Genomic DNA, 25,085 nt, shown 5'->3' with positions numbered 1-25,085 from the left:
GATCACCCGTAGATCACCAGTTGGTTTCTTGACACACACCATCGAGTTAACCCATTCTGTGGGCTCCTCCACTTTCTTTATTACTCCCAGTGACAACATTCGGTTAAGTTCTTGTTTGAGCTTGTCTCGAAGCGGAGCTGGTACCCGCCGCGGTGCATGAATTACAGGCTTAGCATCATCTTTCAACTGTATCTTGTAGGTGAATTGGTAGGACACCAAAGCCTTTAAAGATGTCTGAATACTGGTTGACTATGGAGTCCACACCATCTTGTACATGCTTGTTGATGTGGTACATCCTCTTAACTAAGCCTAGCTTTTCACATGCTGCATCACCTAGCAGTGACTCGTGACCCTCAGGTACTACCACAAATGCAATGTTATGCTCTTTGCCTTTAGCTTTTACTGTCAGTCTGCATTTACCTGTAGTGTTGCTAGGCTGTCCATTGTAGGCTTTAAGCAGCTTATTATTTGGATGGATGTGTGGCTTCACTTTCATTGCCTTTATGTCGAGCTCACTCACCAAATTAGCCTTTGCTCCTGTGTCCAGTTTGAAGGTATCAACTGCTCCATTTACATGCAGTGGTTGTATCCACTTGTCATGCTCAACTCTGTTTACAGTAGTTTGAACAGTCTCTGTAGATTTTTCCTGTCACCATGCCCACGAAAAATGTGTCACAAAGAGCAGTTTCTTCAACCGTGTGTACACGTTCACCTTGGCTTGGCTTGACTTTGGAGAAGCATTGTTTTGCATAATGGTTTTTTCCTTTACATTTGTTGCAGACTTTTCCATAGGCAGAGCAATTTCTGGATGCATGTATAGTGCCACACATCGTTTGCAGTTAAAGGTGTCTGAGCCGTTTTTCCATTTAGCCTCAGTTGCTCTCAGCTTGTGTGTCCGCATTGATACTGTGGCTACTGCTGAACCATCTTTGTCAGCGGTCTCACTGAATGTTTTAGCATGCTGCATGGCTAGTTCACTTGCATGACACATCTTCACAGCACCATGTAAGGTTAGCTCAGTCTCTCTCAATCTCTCCCTCACCTTTTTGTCTTGTATTCCAAACACAATTTGGTCTCGGACCATGGATTCCTGCAATACTCCAAAGTTGCATGTTTTTGCTTTCAGCTTCAGGTCAGTCAAAAAAGCATCAAAGCTCTCACCATGCTGCTGCATGCGTGACCGGAACACATACCGCTCAAAAGTTTCATTTTTCTTCGGCGAACAATGTTCATCAAATTTCTGCACAACGGTGTTGAACTTTTCTTTATTGTCATTGCCGCTGTACACAAAGGTGTTGTACACTTCGACTGCCTGCGGTCCCGCGGCTGTTTTAAACATCACTTCACAGTCACACTGAACCACAGGAGTGCAAGGTTTCTGACACTGAAGACCAGGACCACGTCATCCATTTAAGTCCTTTATTCCAAGCAACAAAGGAAGAATATTACATGTCCATGTCCACAGGTAGAAAATCTGTGTGCTCCCACACCTGTAGCTAACACCACAGAGCAACGTCACAGGCGTCCATATAAAGGGAGGATCTTACCTTTACCAAATTAAATCATGTTTTTACTTGGTGTTAATTCAAACGTAAACATTTGTAATCTCTATTTATGTTTTTAAATTGTTTTATCAACTCAACTTTACCTTAAAGCAATATTTAGATTTTTAATGTTAGATTTTACCCTCAACTTTTAACACAGGAAATTTCTATAATTTGAACCAAAATCATATTCAAAGTTTTACTGTATATGGCTCTCACACTTGTCAAGAAGCCATGCCACAGGTGAAGGGTCTCCAAATCCTAAATGACTGCGAGGAGAATCAGCGGCTAGTCCAAAAAGTGCCAGATTGGGAAGCTTCCCGATGGAACAGAAAGGTTACTGAAGCTCTGCACAGTCATGAAGATTTCCCCAGTTTTCATGATTTTGCTAACTTCATGTCTATGGAAGCCCAAACAGCTTGTAACCCCATCACTTCCTTTAATGCCCTTCATCCCCCAGAACCCACTGTGAACAAACAAAGTTATGCTAGTAGGGACAGAGCTAATGTTGTCAGCACACAGGTAGCTGCAAATAATGAGAGCAAAGAGGTAAACAAAGGATCCACAAGGCCCCCCATGTCTGTTCTGCTATGACTCCAGGCATCAGCTCCATGTTTGTTCAAAGTTCATGTCCAAGGCTCTGGATGAGAGAAAAACCTTTGTAAAGGAGAAAGCACTTTGCTATGGCTGCATGAAGCCTGCTCATAATAAAAGGGCTGCTACAATTCAGCTGAGTGTTTTTTATCATTGCTGTTTATTTTACAGTCAAATTCAATTCTCTTTAAGGGAGCTGTAAAAATGTGTGTTAGAAAAAGCTCTTCAATAATAATTATCAGTTAACACTGGTGAGATGATGAGAAACGAGTCGGTGGTTTATGGAGGAAATATTTCACACACACACACACACACACACACACACACACACACACAGACACACACACACACACACACACACACACACACACAGCAGCTCATTTCCTGTAAGTGGAGGAGGGAGGAGCAACACGTGATCCAGACTCATGAGAGGAGGCGGGACAGTGAAAGTGTTCAGTGAGTTCAGACATTTTGTGGACAGAAGTGAAGAGAGAAGTAAAGAGTGAAGCAGGGTGAGTGTTTATCCACAGTTTTCATATCTTCACTTCTGTACTCTCAGTTTCCTCCTGTCAACTGAACACAGACACTTTCTAATGACGTCACAGCTTACATTCATATGAGCTGTGTGTGTGTGTGTGTGTGTGTGTGTGTGTGTTCGCATGTCTTTGTGTCTGTGTGTGTGTGTCTTTGTGTGTGTGTGTGTGTGTGTGTGTGTACGGTCATGTCTGTATGTTCGTGTGTGTCTTTGTGTGTGTGTGTGTGTGTGTGTGTGTGTGTGTGTGTGAGACTGTGTGTGTCTGTACAGTTGTGTCTGTGTGTGTGTGTGTGTGTCTGTTCGGTCATGTCTGTATGTTCGTGTGTGTCTTTGTGTTTGTGTGTGTGTGACTGTGTGTGTTCGCTCGTGTGTGTCTGTGGGTGTGTCTTTGTGTGTGTGTGTGTGTGTGTGTGTGTGTGTGTGTTAGATCATGTCTCCTGTTTCTCTTGTGTTGATCTCTCAGTGAGTGTTTCTGTGTTTCTTCTCAGACTGACTTCAGATCAGATCATGGAGGTGAGTTTAGAGCAAGAGGAGGTTTTACATCAACATAAGGTCAGTCTGAAGACGAGATGTGAACATGTGACTGAAGGAAGTGATGAAACAGGAAGTAGAGCCTCCCTCAAAAGGATCTACACTGAGCTCCACATCACAGAGGGGCAGAGTGAAGAGGTGAACACCCAACATGAGGTGAGACAGATGGAGACAGACTATAAAAAGAAGACCGTCCATGAGACTCCAATCAAGTGCCAGGACATCTTTAAAGCCTTACCTGACCAACAGGAACCAAAGACAGGAGCTCAACCCGACCAACAGGAACCAAAGACAGGAGCTCAACTCGACCAACAGGAACCAAAGACCGAAGCTCAACCCGACCAACAGGAACCAAAGACAGAAGCTCAACCCGACCAACAGAAACCCATCAGAGTGGTTCTGACAAACGGCGTGGCTGGTGTTGGAAAAACCTTCTCAGTGCAGAAGTTCACTCTGGACTGGGCCGAGGGCTCAGAGAACCAAGACGTCAGTCTGCTGATCCTGCTTTCATTCAGGGAGCTGAACTTGGTCAGAGATCAGCGCTACAGTCTTCTTGAGCTGCTCCGTGTTTTCCATCCAACATTACAGAAGCTGGCAGCAGAGACGCTCACTGTCTGTAAACTGTTGTTCATCTTTGACGGCCTGGATGAAAGCAGACTGTCATTGGACTTCACAAACAGGGAGGTTGTGTCTGATGTCACACAGAAGTCATCGTTAAACACACTGTTCACAAACCTCATCAAGGGGAATCTGCTCCCCTCAGCTCTCATCTGGATCACTTCTCGACCTGCAGCAGCCAATCAGATCCCTCCTTCATGTGTTGACAGGGTAACAGAAGTACGAGGCTTCACTGACGCCCAGAAGGAGGAGTACTTCAGGAGGAGGTTCAGTGATGAAGATCTGGCCAGAAGAATCATCTCACACATCCAGACCTCCAGGAGCCTCCACATCATGTGTCTGATCCCGGTCTTCTGCTGGATCACTGCCACAGTTCTGGAGCACATGATGAGCACAAAGCAGAGAGGAGAGCTGCCCAAGACCCTGACTGACATGTACTCACACTTCCTGCTGGTTCAGACACAGAGGAAGAAGAACAAGTACGAGGGACATCAGATGAGTCTACATGAGCTGACGGAGGCCGACAGGGAAGTTCTTCTGAAGCTGGGGAGGCTGGCGTTTGAACATCTGGAGAACGGAAACATCATGTTCTACCAAGAAGACCTGGAGTGGTGTGGTCTGGATGTCACAGAGGCCTCGGTGTACTCAGGAGTTTGCACAGAGATCTTCAAAACAGAGTGTGTGATCTTCCAGAAAACAGTCTACTGCTTTGTTCATCTGAGCGTTCAGGAGTTTCTGGCTGCAGTCTACATGTTCCACTGTTTCACCAACAGGAACACAACAGTACTGGAGGCTTTTCTGGGAGAAACTCATGTAGATTCAACTCTTGATGTTCTCCTAAAGGAAGCAATGGAGAAATCCCTTCAAAGTAAGAACGGTCACCTGGACCTGTTTGTTCGCTTCCTTCATGGTCTTTCTCTGAAGTCAAACCAGAGACTCTTAGGAGGCCTGCTGGGTCAGACAGACAACAGTCCAGAACTGATCCAGAGAGTCATCAACAACCTGAAGAAGATGAACAGTGATGATATCTCTCCTGACAGAAGCATCAACATCTTCCACTGTCTGACGGAGATGAAGGACCTCTCAGTCCATCAGGAGATCCAACAGTTCCTGAAGTCAGAGAACAGATCAGAGAAGAAACTCTCTGAGATCCACTGCTCTGCTCTGGCCTACATGCTGCAGATGTCCGAGGAGGTTCTGGATGAGTTGGACCTGATCAAGTACAAAACATCAGTCCAAGGACGACAGAGACTGATTCCAGCTGTGAGGAACTGCAGGAAGGCAAAGTAAGTCCAGATGTGATGAGCATTATAAATCAGTGTCATGTACTAATAGTGCTGGGTGATATGACCTCAAACCAATATCACCATTTATTGAACATTTGACTTCAGTTAAGATCAATAAAAGATGATTTAGTTTGAGTTTTTTCCCTCATAGTTCACTGACATGGTCTCTATTGTAAATGTGCTCCACTATTAAAGCTGGGATATTTGTCTAATGAAAGAGTGAATATCTGATGAACTATCGAGTGGTTATTAAGTGAATATTTGGAATTGAAATCAAATCATCTCTTGAAATGAAAACCACACATTTTAGTTTGAAAGGAGAAATTAACTTCTCTAACAGAGAAACTTTTTTCTTCAGTGTTTTCATTTGACTTGTTTTTGTTGGACGTCGTCTTCCATGAAGACAAAATGTGTTCAAACTTCCAGGTTGTGGATTGGACGTGTCTTCATGTGACTCTGTCCTGAAAATAATTGAAATAATTGACATGGGCGAGATGACATCGATTAATTGTTCTGAAAGTCGGTTTGTAATAATTTTAAATTAATTTCCCAGCCCTATGTAATAATTTAATAAACTAAAGTAAATCCTCTCTGGTCACTAAAAACTGTTCCTCTGTTCATGTTCAGGAGAAACAGTCAGTGGTAGTTTTTTTCATACGTGATGTTTTTGAGGTTTTTGTCCTGAGTTCATAAATGTTTTTGATAGTTTTTTTGTGAACACATTCAGGAGAGAATTCCCAAAGAAGTGACTGAGATGTGTGATAGTGTTAATCCCTGAAAAGAGAGATATCAGATGCTGTGAGCGCCCCCTTCCAGCCTCTGCAGGCATTACTAATCAATCATGAGCATCATCTCTGAACATGTCAGCAGGTAGATCACAGATAAAGTGTTCTTACAGGAGATCCTTCACCTCACTACATTTGATTCTTTGCTGACTTGTTTGATTTCTGGATCATTCTGCAGCAGTCTCTGTATTTTCACCTTTATAGAAGTGAGTCAGACGGCTGGAGAATGAGATGGTCCTCCTCCAGAGTTACTGTTCAATGAGTTTCAAATGGTTTTCTACTGCAGAGAGAGTCCTCTGAATAGATCCCACTTTAGATCACTATAGACATGAGCTCATCCTAAATCAAACTCCATGTGTTTCCATGTGTAACCCTCCTGGATAAATGCACGTCTTTCTAGGTTCTGGAGGAGCGAGGTCGTGAGCACAGTAACCATACAACACACACACACACACACACACACACACACACACACAAACACACACACACACACAGTTTAAGGAGGAGCAGCTTTGTTTGAGTCAAATAGGGATTTTGACCTCTAAATGAAATCATGAGCATGAATGATGTTTACCTTTATGAGTTCGAGGATCACTAAATCACATGAACTGGTTTGAATGACTTTGCAAAGCCATAACTTGTTTGCTAACAGGCAGAAAAACGAGCACAATGAAGTGAGCAGCTGGCTGACTGAGACATGTGAAGTGCAGCTTTTTAAGATGACACACACTTCACTCAGTTTCATGACTTCTACAGGAACTCTTCTCACTCCTAACTGATGAATTATCCTCTGTCCATCTTTATCACTTAGTTCTGCTGTTTATCAACTTCTACATTTAACATGGTGACAACATGGTGACCCTCTCTTACTCACTCTGGCTTCATAAAAAAAGAAACTCTCGTCCTGCATCACAGACTTTTACTTTGCTGCACATCAATCTGCACTGCAAAACTACTGTTGATTTTAGTCGTACAAAACTGCAACAATAAACTCACCGACTTAGTAATCACAGCTCGAGTGTGTTACATCAAATAAATACAACATGAACTGATGAACTAAAGCAATAATGATGTTGTTTATGACTCTTTTAATAACTCTTTTTAAGCTGTTTTAGCAGCAGGGTTACACATCTGTAACATTTAGTAAATGATTGAAAGATGAAGAATGTGCAGGTTTGAAAAGCAGTGAGGAGACTTTTTGTGTCAGTGAGAGATTCCACTGATGTGTAAAGTTAAGACCAAACAGGACCTGTCAAACTTCAATCATCAGATGTGAGACGTGAATATCAACGCTTCTTTCATGACTATTAATTTTCTATTTTATGTGTCACTACAGACTTTCTGACTGTGGACTCTCAAAGACTCACTGTGACGTTGTGGCCTCAGCTCTGAAGTCCAACCCCTCCCATCTCAGAGAGCTGGAGCTGAGCTACAACAATCTGCAGGATTCAGGAGTGAAGCTGCTGTGTGAGGGACTGCAGAGTCCAAACTGCAGACTGGAGACTCTGATGTAAGATCACTGACTGTAATATAGATATGAATATAATAGAAACTGTGTTGAATGTGTTTGGATTTCACCCCTTCTCAAGAATTGGGAAACATCATGTCCCAGACAAACAAACAAAAGCTGTCATGTGGTTTAGCAACTACTTGTGCAGCAGAACACAAAGTGTTCAGGTTGATGGTATATCCTACAAACCTTTGTTGACTCAAAATGCTGGATGGAACCAGACGTGATCTTTACACTCTCTAAATACCGTTTTTAATTCGGTCTGTGAATAAGACGCTCTGCGAGAATCTCCATCGAGATGCGTTCAATGGATGATGCAAGCTGGGGATTCAGAACACTGTCATTCCTTGAGGCCTCGGGTTGCCTGCACGCCGAAACATTGAAAGAAATAGCAGCGTGCTGTGAAGCAGGAGTAGACTTGTGTCTCTGGATTCTGGAAGCATTTGAAGAGAGAGAAGAATGGGAGACGACTGCTTTTATTCACCCTAAACTTCACACCTATGTGTTAGCTGTTGCAGAGCATGCTGGGAATAAGAGTCAGCTAAATAACTACTATTCTGGCTGTCCTCAATAAACACTTGTTGCTTTGTTATCCATCGAGTTCTTTTTTTGAGAGAGAGATGAACTGTCAGCTCTACAGAAGACGTGTAGAACCATATTTTAATGCAACATGAACTATATCCTTAATAAAGATATTGTCTTATATCATGTTTGAATATATATCCATCTATCTTAAATACTGGATATATCTCCCAGCCTTAATCTGCTGCCAAGACAAGACATGTCCAGTTACATCTCTAATATTTCTCTGACTCTGATCACTGTTGGAAATATTTGATGTGATGTAAGTAGTCAACAAAAATAAGATATATAACTGAAATGAATTCAGATATTTAAATGTAAAGATTCTAATAAAATTCAACATATTGTACGTTTCAATCTAAGAATGATCAGGAAGTACATAAACATGAATGAATCACTGTGAAGACCTTCAATGTTGGAATGAACAGCTGATGATCACATCAGTGTGTTCATGTGGACAACATCACACATTCATGTATAAAGCTCACTGTCATCTACATTTACTTCTTTTATTCTTTATTCAGATTGTGGAGCTGCAGTTTGTCAGAGATCAGCTGTTCTTCTCTGGCCTCAGCTCTGATGTTCAACCCCTCCCATCTCAGAGAGCTGAACCTGAGAGACAACAACCTGCAGGATTCAGGAGTGAAGCTGCTGTGTGATTATCTGCAGAGTCCAAACTGCAGACTGGAGACTCTGAGGTCAGATCACTGACTGTAATATAGATATGAATATAATAGAAACTGTGTTGACTGTGTTTGAATTTCACCCATTCTTGAGAATTGGGAAACATCATGTCCCAGACAAACAAACTTAAAAATACCACTTACAAATGAACTTATTCCTTTTTTTTTATTATTATTTTTTTTAATTTGTTTTGGGCCTTTTTGCCTTTAATGATAGAGGGAGGACAGTGGATAGAGTCGGAAACCAGGGAGGGAGAGTGGGGAGAGACATGCGGGAGATGGGCCACAGGCCGGACGCGAACCCGGGCCGCCCGCGCGTGAGGACTGAGCCTCAATGTATGGGGTCGCGCGCACTGCCGCTGCGCCACCGGCGACCCCAACTTATTCCTTTTTTAATGATAATCCCTTTAAAAGATTTAAATGATGAATAATTTGAAATCCCAAATGTTGGTTCTGATTTCTTCGTTTCATGTCTAAACCTGCCCGATGGCAGAAAACAATTAAAAACTTTAAACTATTCAAAAAAAGAGTCAAACTCTTCAAACTATAAAACCTTCTGATACTAAAGGTGTAAAATACTATTATAGTAATCGACACTTTAAAATGTTGTTTTTAGGAACATTTGGACCTGTTAAAGTTGTGTCCCAGATTTGACTCAACTCTGTCAGACTTTTACAGAAACATCAAATAATCAGACATAAAAAGAGGTGAGCTACAACATGAAGGACCCCCGTCTTATTCCTGCTTTTAAAAAAGGGGGGGATGCTGTTCAAACATGGTTCACATTTTGATTTGTTGAGAACTTGATGAAATGATTTTACTATCAGCTGTGTCTCTACTCGGGCTGTAACGCTACACATGTTACGGGACGTATTGAGGCTCAAGTGCAGACAGAGAGACTCGGAGGACCGAAGTAAAAATTAATAATAACAGCTGATGCAGAGGATCGGGGCTGGAGCGTTAAGGTGCGACCAGTAGAGGTTGGCTGTAGGGGATTTGTAGCCAGTTCCACCACAAGGCTCCTGAAGGAGGTCGGCATCAGAGGGCAGACTCAACGGAAGGCCATCAAGGAGCTAGCCAGTGTTGCTGAAAGGAGCAGTCATTGGTTGAGGATGAAGAGAAAGGAGACCGTTTGGGCTGCTAAAAGACTGCAGGGTGCCCCCAGTGTGACACACGCCCGGGTCTGATCAGCCTGTGGCGGGCCAGCCACGGAGGAGGGCGTGTTGTGATAAAAGGCCGAAACGCCCTAAGACTCTGTGGTACACAACTGAGGATGTGTTGGACTGGTGGCAACAGGCGGTCAAGCTCCAAATCTCGTAATCCAACCCCACTCAGAGAACACCTCCTTCATTATGACTGAACTGATCATCATGGGATTGTAACACCAAGTCCTAGCAAGAATCCTGAACATCTGGTGTCAAGCCAGTGACTGCTGCGAAAGGGCAGCTGACGACCGGGGAAAGACCTGGTGACAGCCTGAAGAGACAGCTGACAGGAGGAAATAGACCCCGTCGGGGCTGACATGGGTTAGCTACCCATGTCGGCAGGAACCAATCGCTATGCAGTGAATTGGATCTACCCTACTTTGGCTACAAAAACCTCAAGAGGAATAACACCCCTAGAGTCTGCGAGAGCGGGGGCGCAAGATGACTCATCGGTAGACCACACGGTAACAGACCACGGAACGGAAATGACGACGACTCTGATGACTAGCACAGTAACTAATGAAGAAACGGCACTGGCAGGACACAAGCTACAAAGCTGCACCTGCGGCTGGAAAAAGATAACATCAGAAAAGGGTCTCAAGATTCATCAGGGGAGGAAAAGGTGCCTGAAGCAGCTCCAAAAGGGGCCTCGCATTGACCATTACTTCCTTAGAGGTAGGTCAAATCAGTCGATTGAAACCCAGTGGCAGGATGCTCACCACAGCCCACAGGGTATCAGAACCCCAGAGGAAGCACAGCCGGTCACAAATCCCCTTATGGAATCATGTACTGAGCAGAGTAGTGAGCCCACCCAGCCGCAGCTTGCAATAGAACGGAAGATGGAGGGACGGAAGCCTCTGATTATGTGGCCTAAATCCTGCCAGAACAAAGAGTGGGAAAACACCGATATAGACCTTGTCCATCTCCTAGAAGGTCTCAAAGGTGGTGTCGAAAGAAAGCTGGACAAGATGGGAGAGATCATCTATACCTATGGCGCAGAGAGATTTGGGGTTAAAAGCAGCACACAGAAAGAACCCTCAACCAAGCCCATGTCCAGAAGACAGCAAGAAATTGAGCGGCTGGTGAAAGAAAGAAGAGGCCTAAAGAAGCAGTGGAAGAAGGCCACAAGAACCGAAAGGAATGGGCTGGAGGAGTTACAGGCAGACATCAAGCAACGCCTAGCAACACTGAGGAGAGCAGAATGCCTGAGAAGGCAACGCAAGAAGAAGGAGCGAGTGAGGACTGCCTTCTATAGAGATCCCTACAGGTTCGTCAAGGACATCTTTGCCAAGGAGAAAACCGGGACCCTCAAAGTCCCTGTTAGGGAATTAGAGGAGCACCTGAAGAAGATCTATTCTGACAACCAAAGGCATGAACCTGTCATAATTCCTGATGATATGCCACCAATCCAACCACCTATGCACCAGATGGACTCGAAGCCCCCTACATGGAGCGAGGTTGAGAGTGCAATAAAGCGGGCAAGAACATCATCGGCCCCCGGGCCCAACGGCGTCCCATATAGGCTTTATAAGAACACGCCAGGCGTCAGGAAGTACCTCTGGAAGCTAATGAAAGTGGCATGGGAAAAATGTATCATACCTAAGGCTTGGCGACGGGCAGGAGGAACCCTAATTCCAAAAGAGAAGAACTCCTCAACGATAGACCAATTCCGTCAGATCAATCTTCTCAATGTGGAAGGAAAGATATTCTTTAGTGTTGTGGCGAAAAGACTTTCAGTATTCCTGCAACGTAACAATTTTGTGGACACCTCAGTGCAGAAGGCAGGCATAGGTGGCTTCTCAGGATGTCTGGAGCATGCCAATACCATCTGGCACCAGGTACAAACAGCCAAGAAGGAGAAAAGAGATCTACATGTGGTCTTTTTAGACCTCGCAAATGCTTTCGGGTCAGTGCCTCACGAGGTGCTGTGGGCAGCGTTTGACTTCTTTCAAATCCCAGAGGACATCACAAGACTCGTCAGAACCTATTTCCAGGACCTCCAGTTCTGCGTTACAGCACAGTCTGTTACAACTACCTGGCAGCGCCTGGAAGTAGGGATAATGGCAGGCTGCACAATTTCTCCACTTGCTTTCACAATGGCCATGGAGCTCATTATTCGAGCATCCCGATGGGTGGTAGGAGGAGAACGTCTGAAGAGTGGGCTGCGACTTCCTCCAATCAGGGCATATATGGATGACATGACGACCATAACCACAACAAAGGCATGCACCAGACGACTACTGGACAAACTCCAGACAAACATCAGATGGGCACGAATGGAGATTAAACCCAGTAAGTCCCGCAGTATCTCTTTGGTCAAAGGCCAACTGTCCAATGAGAGGTTCCACATCAATGATGAGCCGATACCAACGATACAGGAGAAGCCCATCAAAAGCCTTGGCCGCTGGTATAACGCAAATCTCAAGGATACCAACCAAGTGGAACAACTCAAGCAGGACACCATCTGTGGCCTCAAGCAAATCAACAACACTGCTCTCCCAGGCAAGTTAAAGCTGTGGTGTTTCCAGTTTGGACTGCTGCCTCGTCTCATGTGGCCTTTATCTATGTACGAGATCACCCTCTCTCATGTGAATCGGTTGGAGCAATTGGTGAACGCACAAGTGAGGAAATGGCTGGGACTACCCAAATGCCTCAGCACCATAGGCCTGTATGGTAATGGAGCCCTCTCACTGCCAATTTCAAGCTTGGTGGAGGAGTACAAATGTGCTAAAACAAGGCTTGAGATGACGCTCACAGATTCCAGGGATCCTTTTGTCAGAGGTGCCACTATCACCCTGGCAACAGGTAGGAAATGGAGGCCTGTGACAGCAGTGGCACAGGCGAAAGCGGCTCTAAGACACCGAGACATAGTGGGGAAAGTCCAACAAGGAAGACAGGGCCTAGGACTAGGAACAACAACACCCACATGGCAGAAGGCAACACCATCTGAACGTCGGCAGCTGGTGGTTGAGGAGGAAGAAGAAGAAGAAGCAGCCAGACGTGCAACCGCAGTCTCCCAAGTCAAGTAGAAATGGGAAGGTGTGGAAAGGAGGAAAATCACGTGGAGCGAAATGTGGAGCATGGAGGCCAACAGGGTCAGTTTCATTATAAGAGCAACATATGACACCCTACCCTCTCCAACTAATTTACATCTCTGGTTTGGAGAGGACCCAGCCTGTCCCCAGTGTGCGGCACCAGCAACCCTTAAACACATTCTGGTGGGTTGCAAGACCAGCCTCAACCAAGGCAGATGGCGCCACAATCAGGTGCTGAAATGTCTGGCGGCAGAGCTTGAAAAGAAGAGGGTAACCACCAACACCATGCCCCGGAAACATCTTCCCCTGACTACCTTCTCTAAAACTGCTTTTGTTCGAGAGGGAGAGAAGCAGTTGATCAAGTCTCTGAACCACTCAAGCCCACTGGATGCAGCCCGGGATTGGGAAATGAGCGTTGACCTAGGCCAGAGGCTCACTTTCCCACCGGAAATTGCAATGACCAACCTGCGCCCAGACTTGGTCCTCTGGTCCACATCCTGTCGACGAGTCTTCATCATTGAATTGACAGTACCGTGGGAGGAGGCCATCGATGAAGCTTACGAAAGGAAGAGCCTGCGGTATGCCAACTTAGCAGCTGATGCAGAGGATCGGGGCTGGAGCGTTAAGGTGCGACCAGTAGAGGTTGGCTGTAGGGGATTTGTAGCCAGTTCCACCACAAGGCTCCTGAAGGAGGTCGGCATCAGAGGGCAGACTCAACGGAAGGCCATCAAGGAGCTAGCCAGTGTTGCTGAAAGGAGCAGTCATTGGTTGAGGATGAAGAGAAAGGAGACCGTTTGGGCTGCTAAAAGACTGCAGGGTGCCCCCAGTGTGACACACGCCCGGGTCTGATCAGCCTGTGGCGGGCCAGCCACGGAGGAGGGCGTCTTGTGATAAAAGGCCGAAACGCCCTAAGACTCTGTGGTACACAACTGAGGATGTGTTGGACTGGTGGCACCAGGCGGTCAAGCTCCAAATCTCGTAATCCAACCCCACTCAGAGAACACCTCCTTCATTATGACTGAACTGATCATCATGGGATTGTAACACCAAGTCCTAGCAAGAATCCAGAATCCATATTACAAAAATACAAAATGACACCACAACGAAGAACGCTCAACCCGATAAAAAACAGGCGAGGTAATAACTATTAACGGGCAAAACAAAGAGCGACTAACAGCCAAAGAGAAAATTAAAGCGTCGTGCTAACACGAGGTAGCTAATGCTAAAAACAAAAGCAAAGGCAACACAAAGGACTCAGACGCGAGTCGAGTTATAAGTCTACAACTAACACTTAGCTTGGATAAACAAAGGAGGGGGAAGCAAGGCCGGTGGCGTCCGAACTGCCGCTGACGAGTCGTGACGAATCCGAGGGTGTTGTAGAGTAGCTGCAGGCTGTGAGTGGAGACGGCTGAGTTGAAAACCTCCGTGACTGCAGAGAATCCAACTGCACAGAGGAACAGGGTGTTAGAAGCAGAAACAGCAAAGTGTAGAGACGAGGCATGCACAGCGGTCGGAATACTGACGGTAACTGATCACGGTCCGGCACTGGACAGCAGGCTGGAGGCTCCTTAAATGCAAACTGCTGCAGCCACTAATTCCGCTCAGCTGCGTCTCATCCGCTGATCAGCCATAGCCACACCTGATCGTCATACACCACCAGCCGAGTGCACGCCCTCCTAAGAGCAAAAAAGAGAGAAACAAGAGAAAGAGGGAGAGAGCTGCCACTAACCACTGGCAGAGGTGGAGGGCGTGACAACACAAACATTTGGGTTGGGTACGGTTCTCAGTTCTGAAGATTGGGTTGGGTACATTTTGGGTCCAGTAAGGGACCTGATGCAACACTTTCTTTTTCTTTATCAGGAACATTTACAACTTCCCTTTTACACATTGTCTTAAGTTCAGCATGGACAGTTCAGACTTCACCTGCTCAGGTTTCTTTTTCATGACATTTGAAATGAAACATTCAAAAATAACATTAAATCAAATATACTTATAACCAACAGAGTCTCCAATCAATAAAAGAAATGAATGAAATAAAATCATCCATATAGCCTATAGTGTATATAAAAAGATGTGTTTTAAATGACAGAGACAAACACTGACACCTTTCTGTTTATGAAGTCAGCACTTTTTAGAGCACAAAATAAAGCTGGGACAGTTTCATCTCACAACTATTCATAGTTCCCTCTGTCAATATAAGAAGCTGTAAAAACACAAAGTCCCATTCTGCATGTAATCCCCTGTAATAAAAACAGCAGTGGTGTTTGTTATGTCTTTGGCCCGTTCAGAATTATTATCAAGAGGCTGTTTAAATGCAAAGGAGACTTGGCTTTGCTCCACACTCTCTTTGTTCCTGCTTGCAGTGATGTTCACGTTGGCGTGCTATCTTTTTGACTGCTTTAATAAGTTGGACGTGTTGTCAACGTACCCGACAGCTTCACTGCTGTCACTCCTGTGAGCGCTCGCTACACTTGAATTGTGCACTGGCACACAGATTTTAGCCCAGGCTTTCTGTCATGAAAAATACTTTTGGTTCACGGGTTTAAAAGCATCAGATCCCGACAACAGACGGGTTCAAATCAAGATTGAAATGAAAACAGTCCTGAGAAGAGTGGAGAGTGACAGCAGGGCACGAGGACAACAGAAGGGAGAAGAGAAGTTTCAGCCACAGTGGCAGACAGCTGGAGCTGGAACACGCTGCAGCTACATTTCTACTTAGATTAAAGACTAGATCCTGGTAAAGATCAAGGTTATTCACAAAGCATGTCAGTCCTTAAGAGAGCTCCTAAAGTCCAAATGTAAGGATGAAGAGTTTCTCCCTCAGAGAAGAAAGGAGGAGAGAAAGGTGACAGCTCTATCACAGCCTCATATTAATATCAAATAGATTCAGTCCACTCTTACAGTTACCAGCATGCTGAACAAACACTTTAGCATCACAATGCTTCAAGACTTCATTGTTGACTGTTATTGTCAAAATTCAAACTTAAGTCCTCCCTCCTCAAAGCTGTAAACCATGAAACACTGGATATATAACATGGGTTTAGTCCATTTGAAATGAATTCAGATATTTAAATGTAAAGATTCTAATAAAATTCAACATATTGTACGTTTCAATCTAAGAATGATCAGGAAGTACAAAAACATGAATGAATCACTATGAAGTCTTCAATGTGTGAATGAATAGATGATGATCACATCAGTGTGTTCATGTGGACAACATCACACATTCACGTATAAAGCTCACTGTCATCTACATTTACTTCTTTTATTCTTTATTCAGATTGAGGGCCTGCAGTTTGTCAGAGATCAGCTGTTCTTCTCTGGCCTCAGCTCTGAAGTCCAACCCCTCCCATCTCAGAGAGCTGGAGCTGAACTGGAACAAGCTGCAGGATTCAGGAGTGAAGCTGCTGTGTGATTATCTACAGAGTCCAAACTGCAGACTGGAGACTCTGAGGTCAGATCACTGACTGTGTCATTCATTTGAATCATTTCAATCCACATCCTCCATTGTTGCACATTTCAGGATTTATATATTTTCAGTATTTGTCTGAATTTAAATCTCTGGATATTTAATGATTTAGGAGATTTATTATTCTTGAAGTTTCTGAATAATTTAGAGATTTGATGTGAAAATGTTTTTGTGACTCTGTGAAGTAAAGTTGAACAAGGTGCACATGAAGCCTCTGGTTTCCTCTGGTTCTGTTAAGAAGTGAAATCATGAAGACTTGTGATTGAATAATGTTTGATTTGATAAATGTAGTAAGATCACAGAGCTGACTGAGATCAGCAGCCTGTTCTTCATCTGTGCACATGAACAGCTGGATGAATGTTGAGCTGACATTTGGAGGATTTAGATTTAATGAATACACAATCAGAAATGATCCTCTAATCATTTAGAGAAAACTTGATTCATCCGGACAAAGTGATGTTGAGATACTCATCACAAGCTGAACACATGAGACTGGATTACACATTATTTTTATTCTTCTTTTATTCTTTATTCAGATTGGAGCACTGCAGGTTGTCAGAGATCAGCTGTTCTTCTCTGGCCTCAGCTCTGAAGTCCAACTCCTCCCATCTCAGAGAGCTGGACCTGACTAAAAATGACAACCTGCAGGATTCAGGAGTGAAGCTGCTGTGTGAGGGACTGCAGAGTCCAAACTGCAGACTGGAGACTCTGAAGTAAGATCACTGACAGTAATATAGATATGAATATAATAGAAACTGTGTTGACTGTGTTTGAATTTCACCCATTCTTGAGAATTGGGAAACATCATGTCCCAGACAAACAAACTTAAAAATACCTCTTACAAATGAACTTATCCCTTTTTTAAAAGAAAATCCCTTTAAACGATTTTTATGATTAAACTAATTTGAAATCCCAAATGTTGGTTCTGATTTCTTTGTTTCATGTCTAAACCTGCCCGATGGCAGAAAACAATTAAAATCTTTTAACTATTTAAAAAAGAGTCAAACTCTTCAAACTATAAAACCTTCTGATACTAAAGGTGTAAAATACTATTATAGTCAACGACACTTTAAAATGTTGTTTTTAGGAACATTTGGACCTGTTAAAGTTGTGTCCCAGATTTGAGTCAACTCTGTCAGACTTTTACAGAAACATCAAATAATCAGACATAAAAAGAGGTGAGCTACAACATGAAGGACCCCCGTCTTATTCCTGCTTTTAAAAAGGGGGGGATGCTGTTCAAACATGGTTCACATTTTGATTTGTTGAGAACTTGATGAAATGATTTTACTATCAGCTGTGTCTCTACTCGGGCTGTAACGCTACACAAACATTTGGGTTGGGTACGGTTCTCAGTTCTGAAGATTAGGTTGGGTACATTTTGGGTCCTGTAAGGGACCTGATGCAACACTTTCTTTTTCTTTATCAGGAACATTTACAACTTCCCTTTTACACATTGTCTTAAGTTCAGCATGGACAGTTCAGACTTCACCTGCTCAGGTTTCTTTTTCATGACATTTTAAATGAAACATTCAAAAATAACATCAAATCAAATATACTTATAACCAAAAGAGTCTCCAATCAATAAAAGAAATGAATGAAATAAAATCATCCATATAGCCTATAGTATATATAAAAAGATGTGTTTTAAATGACAGAGACAAACACTGACACCTTTCTGTTTATGAAGTCAGCACTTTTTAGAGCACAAAATAAAGCTGGGACAGTTTCATCTCACAACTATTCATATTTCCCTCTGTCAATATAAGAAGCTGTAAAAACACAAAGTCCCATTCTGCATGTAATCCACTGTAATAAAAACAGCAGTGGTGTTTGTTATGTCTTTGGCCCGTTCAGAATTATTATCAAGAGGCTGTTTAAATGCAAAGGAGACTTGGCTTTGCTCCACACTCTCTTTGTTCCTGCTTGCAGTGATGTTCACGTTGGCGTGCTATCTTTTTGACTGCTTTAATAAGTTGGACGTGTTGTCAACGTACCCGACAGCTTCACTGCTGTCACTCCTGTGAGCGCTCGCTACACTTGAATTGTGCACTGGCACACAGATTTTAGCCCAGGCTTTCTGTCACGAAAAAGACTTTTGGTTCAAGGGTTTAAAAGCATCAGATCCCGACAACAGACGGGTTCAAATCAAGATTGAAATGAAAACAGTCCTGAGAAGAGTGGAGAGTGACAGCAGGGCACGAGGACAACAGAAGGGAGAAGAGAAGTTTCAGCCACAGTGGCAGACAGCTGGAGCTGGAACACGCTGCAGCTACATTTCTACTTAGATTAAAGACTAGATCCTGGTAAAGATCAAGGTTATTCACAAAGCATGTCAGTCCTTAAGAGAGCTCCTAAAGTCCAAATGTAAGGATGAAGAGTTTCTCCCTCAGAGAAGAAAGGAGGAGAGAAAGGTGACCGCTCTATCACAGCCTCATATTAATATCAAATAGATTCAGTCCACTCTTACAGTTACCAGCATGCTGAACAAGCACTTTAGCATCACAATGCTTCAAGACTTCATTGTTGACTGTTATTGTCAAAATTCAAACTTAAGTCCTCCCTCCTCAAAGCTGTAAACCATGAAACACTGGATATATAACATGGGTTTAGTCCATTTGAAATGAATTCAGATATTTAAATGTAAAGATTCTAATAAAATTCAACATATTGTACGTTTCAATCTAAGAATGATCAGGAAGTACAAAAACATGAATGAATCACTATGAAGTCCTTCAATGTGTGAATGAACAGATGATGATCACATCAGTGTGTTCATGTGGACAACATCACACATTCATGTATAAAGCTCACTGTCATCTACATTTACTTCTTTTTTTCTTTATTCAGATTGGAGAGCTGCAGTTTGTCAGAGATCAGCTGTTCTTCTCTGGCCTCAGCTCTGAAGTCCAACCCCTCCCATCTCAGAGAGCTGGACCTGAGCAGGAACAAGCTGCAGGATTCAGGAGTGAAGCTGCTGAGTGATCTTCAGAAGAATCCAAACTATGGACTGGAGACTCTGAGGTCAGTCTCTCAGTGTTCTTTAGTAAAGCCTCCACATATCAGCTCATACATATATTTACATTCTTGTTGTTTGTTGTTGGAGAAATCCTTTTCTTGGTTCTCTGCTACAAAGAGAGTTCAACATACTCAGGGTTTGTTTTCTGTGATCTGGCTTCACTAACCCTGACAGAAGAGATGGTGCTGAACAGTCACATGAAGCTGCTTATCAACCTGAGAAGTAAACCCAGAGTTTCATAAAAGGGGCGGAGCTATCTTCATATAACCTATCACCATATCTCACAGACTGTGAACAAACAATATGAATAATATGAAGAAGTTGAATACAAACAGGCTCAAAGACTAAAGTTACACAGCTGCAGGAACAAATGCAGGAAGGACAACTGACAGAAACAAAGAAACATCAGAGAGGATTCATGTCCAAACTACGGCTTCTTCTATTTTCTTCCCATGGTTAGTTGACCTTTGACCTGACTATAATAAGTCCTGTTTCTTCTCTGAACTGAATGTGTTGCTCTGACTCTTTAAAGTGGAGAGGAGAACAGTCGGCTGTCAGAGCTGGTCGGACAGAACGACGCTGTGTGTGTCTGAGTGTGTGTGGACGTGAAGCTCTCATAACTCAGTGTAAACTCACACTCAGACACCAACATGAAACCGTTCAGTGTTAAAGTCCAAAGGTGGAGTGGGGGCGGAGCTTAGTTACAGCGCTGTGGGGGAATCTGATGACTCCCAGCTGATGAAAATGATTTCTGTCATCTTTCTTCTTCTCTCATTAGATGGTGGTGATCTCTGTGATAATGTGAGTGATCAGGACTCTGGTGGAGCAGAGAGGAGCAGCTGATGATCCACAGAGGAGGAACCTCCACCATCTTGTGTGTGGAGAAGCTCTGCAAGCTGAGGAGAGCTTCATCCATCAGGGACTGACAGAGGAATCAGCTCACACTTCCTTTCAGTCATATTTCTTTTGTTAAATTGTATTTGTAATCACACATATTCAGAGACATTTGGACAGTACAGTCATTTGTGCTTAAACAATAGAGTGATTCCTCCTTTTATGTTTTTGTGCTTTAACACAGAACAAAATAAATCCGATGTAAGAGATGAGGTGATCTCCCACTGAAAAGAAAAACAACCAAACAAAGTATACAGGGGTTCATAACTAAAGGAAAAGCAGTTGAAAGAAAAGATGGGAGTTTAGGGGAGATATAGAATTTTCATTTTATCCAGAGATCCTCAAATGAGTTTTTGTGAAGCTTCAGAGAACAAGTGATCTGTGTCATGGAATAGATTCCATGAACTACATGGTAGCAGTCTTCCACTGGTGGAGGAACATTTCTTTGTTATGGCCTTTCTGCCAGCAATGCTCAGGCTTCCAAATGAGTATTTGGTTTAGTGGATGAATGCAGGTTAGCAAGGAAGACTTGGTCCCATTCCTGGGTAACATCTGACTTTAAAGACATCTGTTGGTTCTCTGTGGATCTCAAAGCAGAAGCTGTGTTTTTTAGGACAGAACAGGTGGTAGTGATTTGCTTCCTGTGAGCCACAATTCCTCCAGCAGCTAGAAGAGTCTATGGGTACATCTCAGTTCCCTTCATTGCGTCCAAGTGTCCTCCACTTGTGTCTTAGTCCCTCCCAGCAGAGATGCACAGAGATATTGTCTGTCAGTAAAAAGACTTGGGTAAAGTCAGCTCTCTCCTCAGATCTCCCTCCTCTCTCCTTCTTTCAGTATAAGAGCTTTGGGACCATCCTTAACACGGCCGGTCTAGAACTATGTGGGGTTGGGCCCAGGAGCCAGGAGATAGCACTGAAGAGAAGTGAGATAGAGTCTGTGTCATGAGATTTCTGAACAGCTTTAATAAAGTATCTAATCAGACTCTTCCAACCCAATGTTCTCCATGAGATGGAGCTTGTGATCTTCCACTCAAACTCCCAGTATTTTCCCAAAAGCTTCTTCACAGATGTGGAAGTTAGTTTCCTTTTCCCGTTTGTCTTTGTGTTTCCTATTCGGAACCTTTAACCTTTAGCGCGCTAACTTTTCAACTTTGTTTTATCCAATTATTGTATTCTATTAACCAACGTTTCTGCTTCAAGTTTTCAATATGACCAGCGGCACCTTTAAGCCTTGAGAAACTCCCGTTAAGGCTCGTGCACGCGCATTTTTAATTAAATAGTTTTTCATCTCATTTGGACATTTTTGGAATTATTCCTTTTCCCACCATTGACTCTTAAACGATCTCGTTATCTGAACTAACTGATTTGGCCATTTCAGTTAGCAGGAAGTTAACGATCGTTCATCAACAGAAATACTTTTGGATAAATCTCAGAGCTCTCCGGGAGGCCGTTGGACACTCAGGACGCGACCCAATTGCACAGTAGAACCGACTCCGACCTGAATTGTCAAAGCAGTTCTGGACCGCAGAATTCTTCGGTCCCTCTAAGGCGGATTCGTTGATTCTACAACAAAGTAAGACGCATTCAACAGCTGGTCAAACCTGCAGAGGGTCGTGTCACATCGTGTCCTTTTTACTTCCCACAGTTCAGTTTATCCTTTAATCTAAAGTTTTTCCTCCGTTCACTCCACTTTTTGTCCCGAACTAAATTAACATGTTTATCAGACAAACGTTAAACCACAATACCATACTCAAGTCGTCATAATAACATTTATCATTTCTGGTGTTCACCTTCATCAAATATATCAGTCACTGTATTTTGGTTCCACATTCATAACACATTTTATTCATGTCATTATTCTGTTATTGTTCACCTTTTCTTTCATTAAATTCTGCACATAAAACTCAGAAGCTTGTTTGTGTGATTTCAGGTCGTCGATTGATCCAGAATTCATAATTCAGATATGAGGTTGATTTAATTCATAATTAATAACTATCAAAAATCCATAATTAATAACTTTATTAATTCCCATAATTAATATAGTTGTTCCTGGTCAGCCAGGTGGTGGCCTGATTTTCTGACGAGGTGTGTTAATAATCATTTAACATGAAACATTTCACAACACTGGTTAAAAAAAGAAGAGTAAGAGGAGAGGCCTTGTTTGGTCCATCACTTGTAAGGAACATCCAGTTTGTTGGGGGTGAAGTCGGGGTCATGCCAGCACCACCTCAGTATCTTTATTTCATCAGACAGGCCAGTCCTGCTGATAATACTGAACCATGTTTTCAGGGATCAATTCATCCAGCTATTACCTTTATCCAGGAGCTTTTCAACCAATCTTTGATCCCCTAAACATGCCTGGATTGGGACGCTCTTTGACAACTTCTCTTCAATAGTTTTCCATCTGGCTTGATAATCAGATCTGCGCCAGCAAACCAGGGTTCTCCACTGTGCAGACATATCATAATGTCTTAGAGCGCCCTTCTTCTTCTGCAGTTGAAGAGTTTGAAATCTTCTCCTTGGTCTTTTCCCTCGCCATATGTACCGTGATATTAGTCTATCCCACTCATTGAACTGTTTCTCTCTTCTTTCTATTGGAAGAGTCTGAAACAAACAGAAGATTCTGGACAAGATGTTCATTCTCACAGACTCCATCCTCCACTCCAAGCTTCATATTGGAATTCCATCTCCTGACATCCTCCTGTATTTGTGTCTTCAATAAAGTCGAGTTCATATAAATGAGTCAAAACTTTCAGGATGTTCACTCTCAAGTATTTTATTTGTGTTGTTTAAAGATGGGAAAGAAGTAAGCAATGCTTGAATTTATTGTGACTTTACCTGGCTCTGTTTCTTTTACCATATATCATATAACCATAATGTTCAACTTGTTTTTCTTTCTTTTATTCACATATGATACATACCTTAATTATTAGGGTGGTTGCCTGAAAGGCAAACCACACTACTACAATTGTTAATATTATTAGGGTGGTTGCCTGGGCGCTACTCCTCACAGACGCCATTTGCCCTGACACAGGCTTTAAGGCATCTCTCTCAATACAGACATTTATCAGAAGGATAGGAGCAAAGGTAAAGGGTCAATTTTATAAATGTAGCATAGCCCTTAGCATTGAAATGTTAGCCTGCTGTACCAAGTGTATATTCTTTTATATTTATTGGTAAAAATATAAGGTAGTGTAAGGTATTTTATTATGTTCTGAGAGTTACCTTTTATTTTGAAGAGGTTCAAGGAACGGAAGTGTGTGTTTAAGGGTGCGTGCTGTGTTGTCCGCTGTGTGTAGCAATAAAGGAGCACACGTATGTTCAATTCATGGAGGACTCCGTACTTCTTTATTTTATAGTTTCCTAAGTGTAGGCGTCATAAACACGCTCGGTTACATTGGTGGCAGCGGTGGGATTCTTTTTCCTGCATCGAGGACCCGCCGTAGGATAAGTTTGTAAAACGCGCTTAGCCTAGTTGATACAGTGAGGATAATGCATGAGCCCGTGCGGCGTCTCGCCTGAGGACCTCCCCGCAGTAGTTTAGAGAGTGTATTAATTAAATAAAGTGAAGAAGATCACAGCACCGGCATAATGTGGAAGTACAACGAGGACCCGCTAACAGTTTTACTGCAGTATAACTCAGAAACACGTACACAGACGGCAACCACCCTCACAATTTCTGCTGGAATTGTCTAGTTTTCATTGCTATAACTTATAATGGTGCATGCACAAGTCTCTGGGCAGCTGCCAGGTCAGGGGGGAGTCAGATCTCGAGTGTAACCAGTGTGAACTTCTGACCGTGTCGAGCGGTCCGTGTTGCATCGGTTCTGATCAGGAGATAAAGGTGTGAGTGAGGGGGGACAAATCCAGCTCGTGTGCCTCACTCAGGTGTTTCAAAGTTCTAGACAGAGAAACAGATTTGTTATAAAAACAGAGAGTAAAAACATAGAGAGCAAAACCATAAGTGATGATGCAGCCATTACAATAACTGTGAACCTTTGAAATACTGCAGATTGAACACGTCTCTTGTATCTAATGAGAAGCTGTCAAAAGAAGTCAAATCTAAAAGAACACTCCAAGATCAATGAGAATGGCCAAGGATGGCCTTCAGTTTGATGGGAGGGGGGGAAAGTAACAGAACTAACATCTGGACTAAACAAAGCCAGACTTGAAAAGCAAATGTGGTTGGACTGTAAAATAAGAGAACTAGAGTTGAACCATGAGAGAAGATGAGACAACTCTAAACTACTTCAACTGAAACAAACTAGACATGACCTTGAAGATTTACTGACATATAAAGCTGAAGGGGCCAAAAGATATTATGGGATGGCTCATAGAGCCAGTCACCTGTTTGCATTTCAACCCAATCAAATAGAAGAGTTTCCAAAATAATTCACCCCACCTCCGAGCAACTTGTGTTCAAACCGTCTGATACAGCAGAAGCATTCTCAACACGACGAGAATCTATATCATGAATCAGACTGATAACAAGGCAAATCACATATTTCCCTTCAAAAACTACAACTACCAACTTTATCAAAGGAAGAAGCCACTGACATGACACGGCCAATTTCATGTCCAGAAACATGAGACGCTCTAAATAATAAATCCCCCGGCACAGACGGGTTCCTGGAGGAACTGAATAAATGTCTGATGACTGAAGTCACAGCAGTATTGTTGAAAGTCTTTCATTTGGCTCTATCATCAGGTTAGCCTCCAACAACACGGTCAGAAGCCATCATTTCAGTCTGACATATAAGGAGGGGAAGGAGCCAACTCACGGCCTGTTAGCTTCC

At 43.1% G+C, this 25,085-nt stretch overlaps 1 protein-coding gene across 1 annotated transcript; it reads left to right on the top strand.

The window, feature by feature from the left end:
* Positions 1-2,446: 2,446 nt before the first annotated feature.
* LOC306823070 (protein NLRC3-like) lies at positions 2,447-16,375 on the top strand (the record flags this gene model as incomplete). Its single annotated transcript, XM_079342437.1, has 5 exons — positions 2,447-2,650; positions 3,162-5,108; positions 7,230-7,403; positions 8,510-8,683; positions 16,189-16,375. Exons 2-5 carry the CDS (start codon positions 3,181-3,183, stop codon positions 16,373-16,375), a joined length of 2,463 nt encoding a protein of 820 aa, XP_079198563.1. The 5' UTR covers positions 2,447-2,650; positions 3,162-3,180.
* Between the last annotated feature and the right edge of the window lie 8,710 nt (positions 16,376-25,085).

Source organism: Symphodus melops (genome assembly GCF_947650265.1).
Source record: "Symphodus melops genome assembly, chromosome: 4".
Classification (NCBI taxonomy): Eukaryota; Metazoa; Chordata; class Actinopteri; order Labriformes; family Labridae; genus Symphodus; species Symphodus melops.
This window is presented reverse-complemented; position numbering and strand designations above follow the sequence as displayed.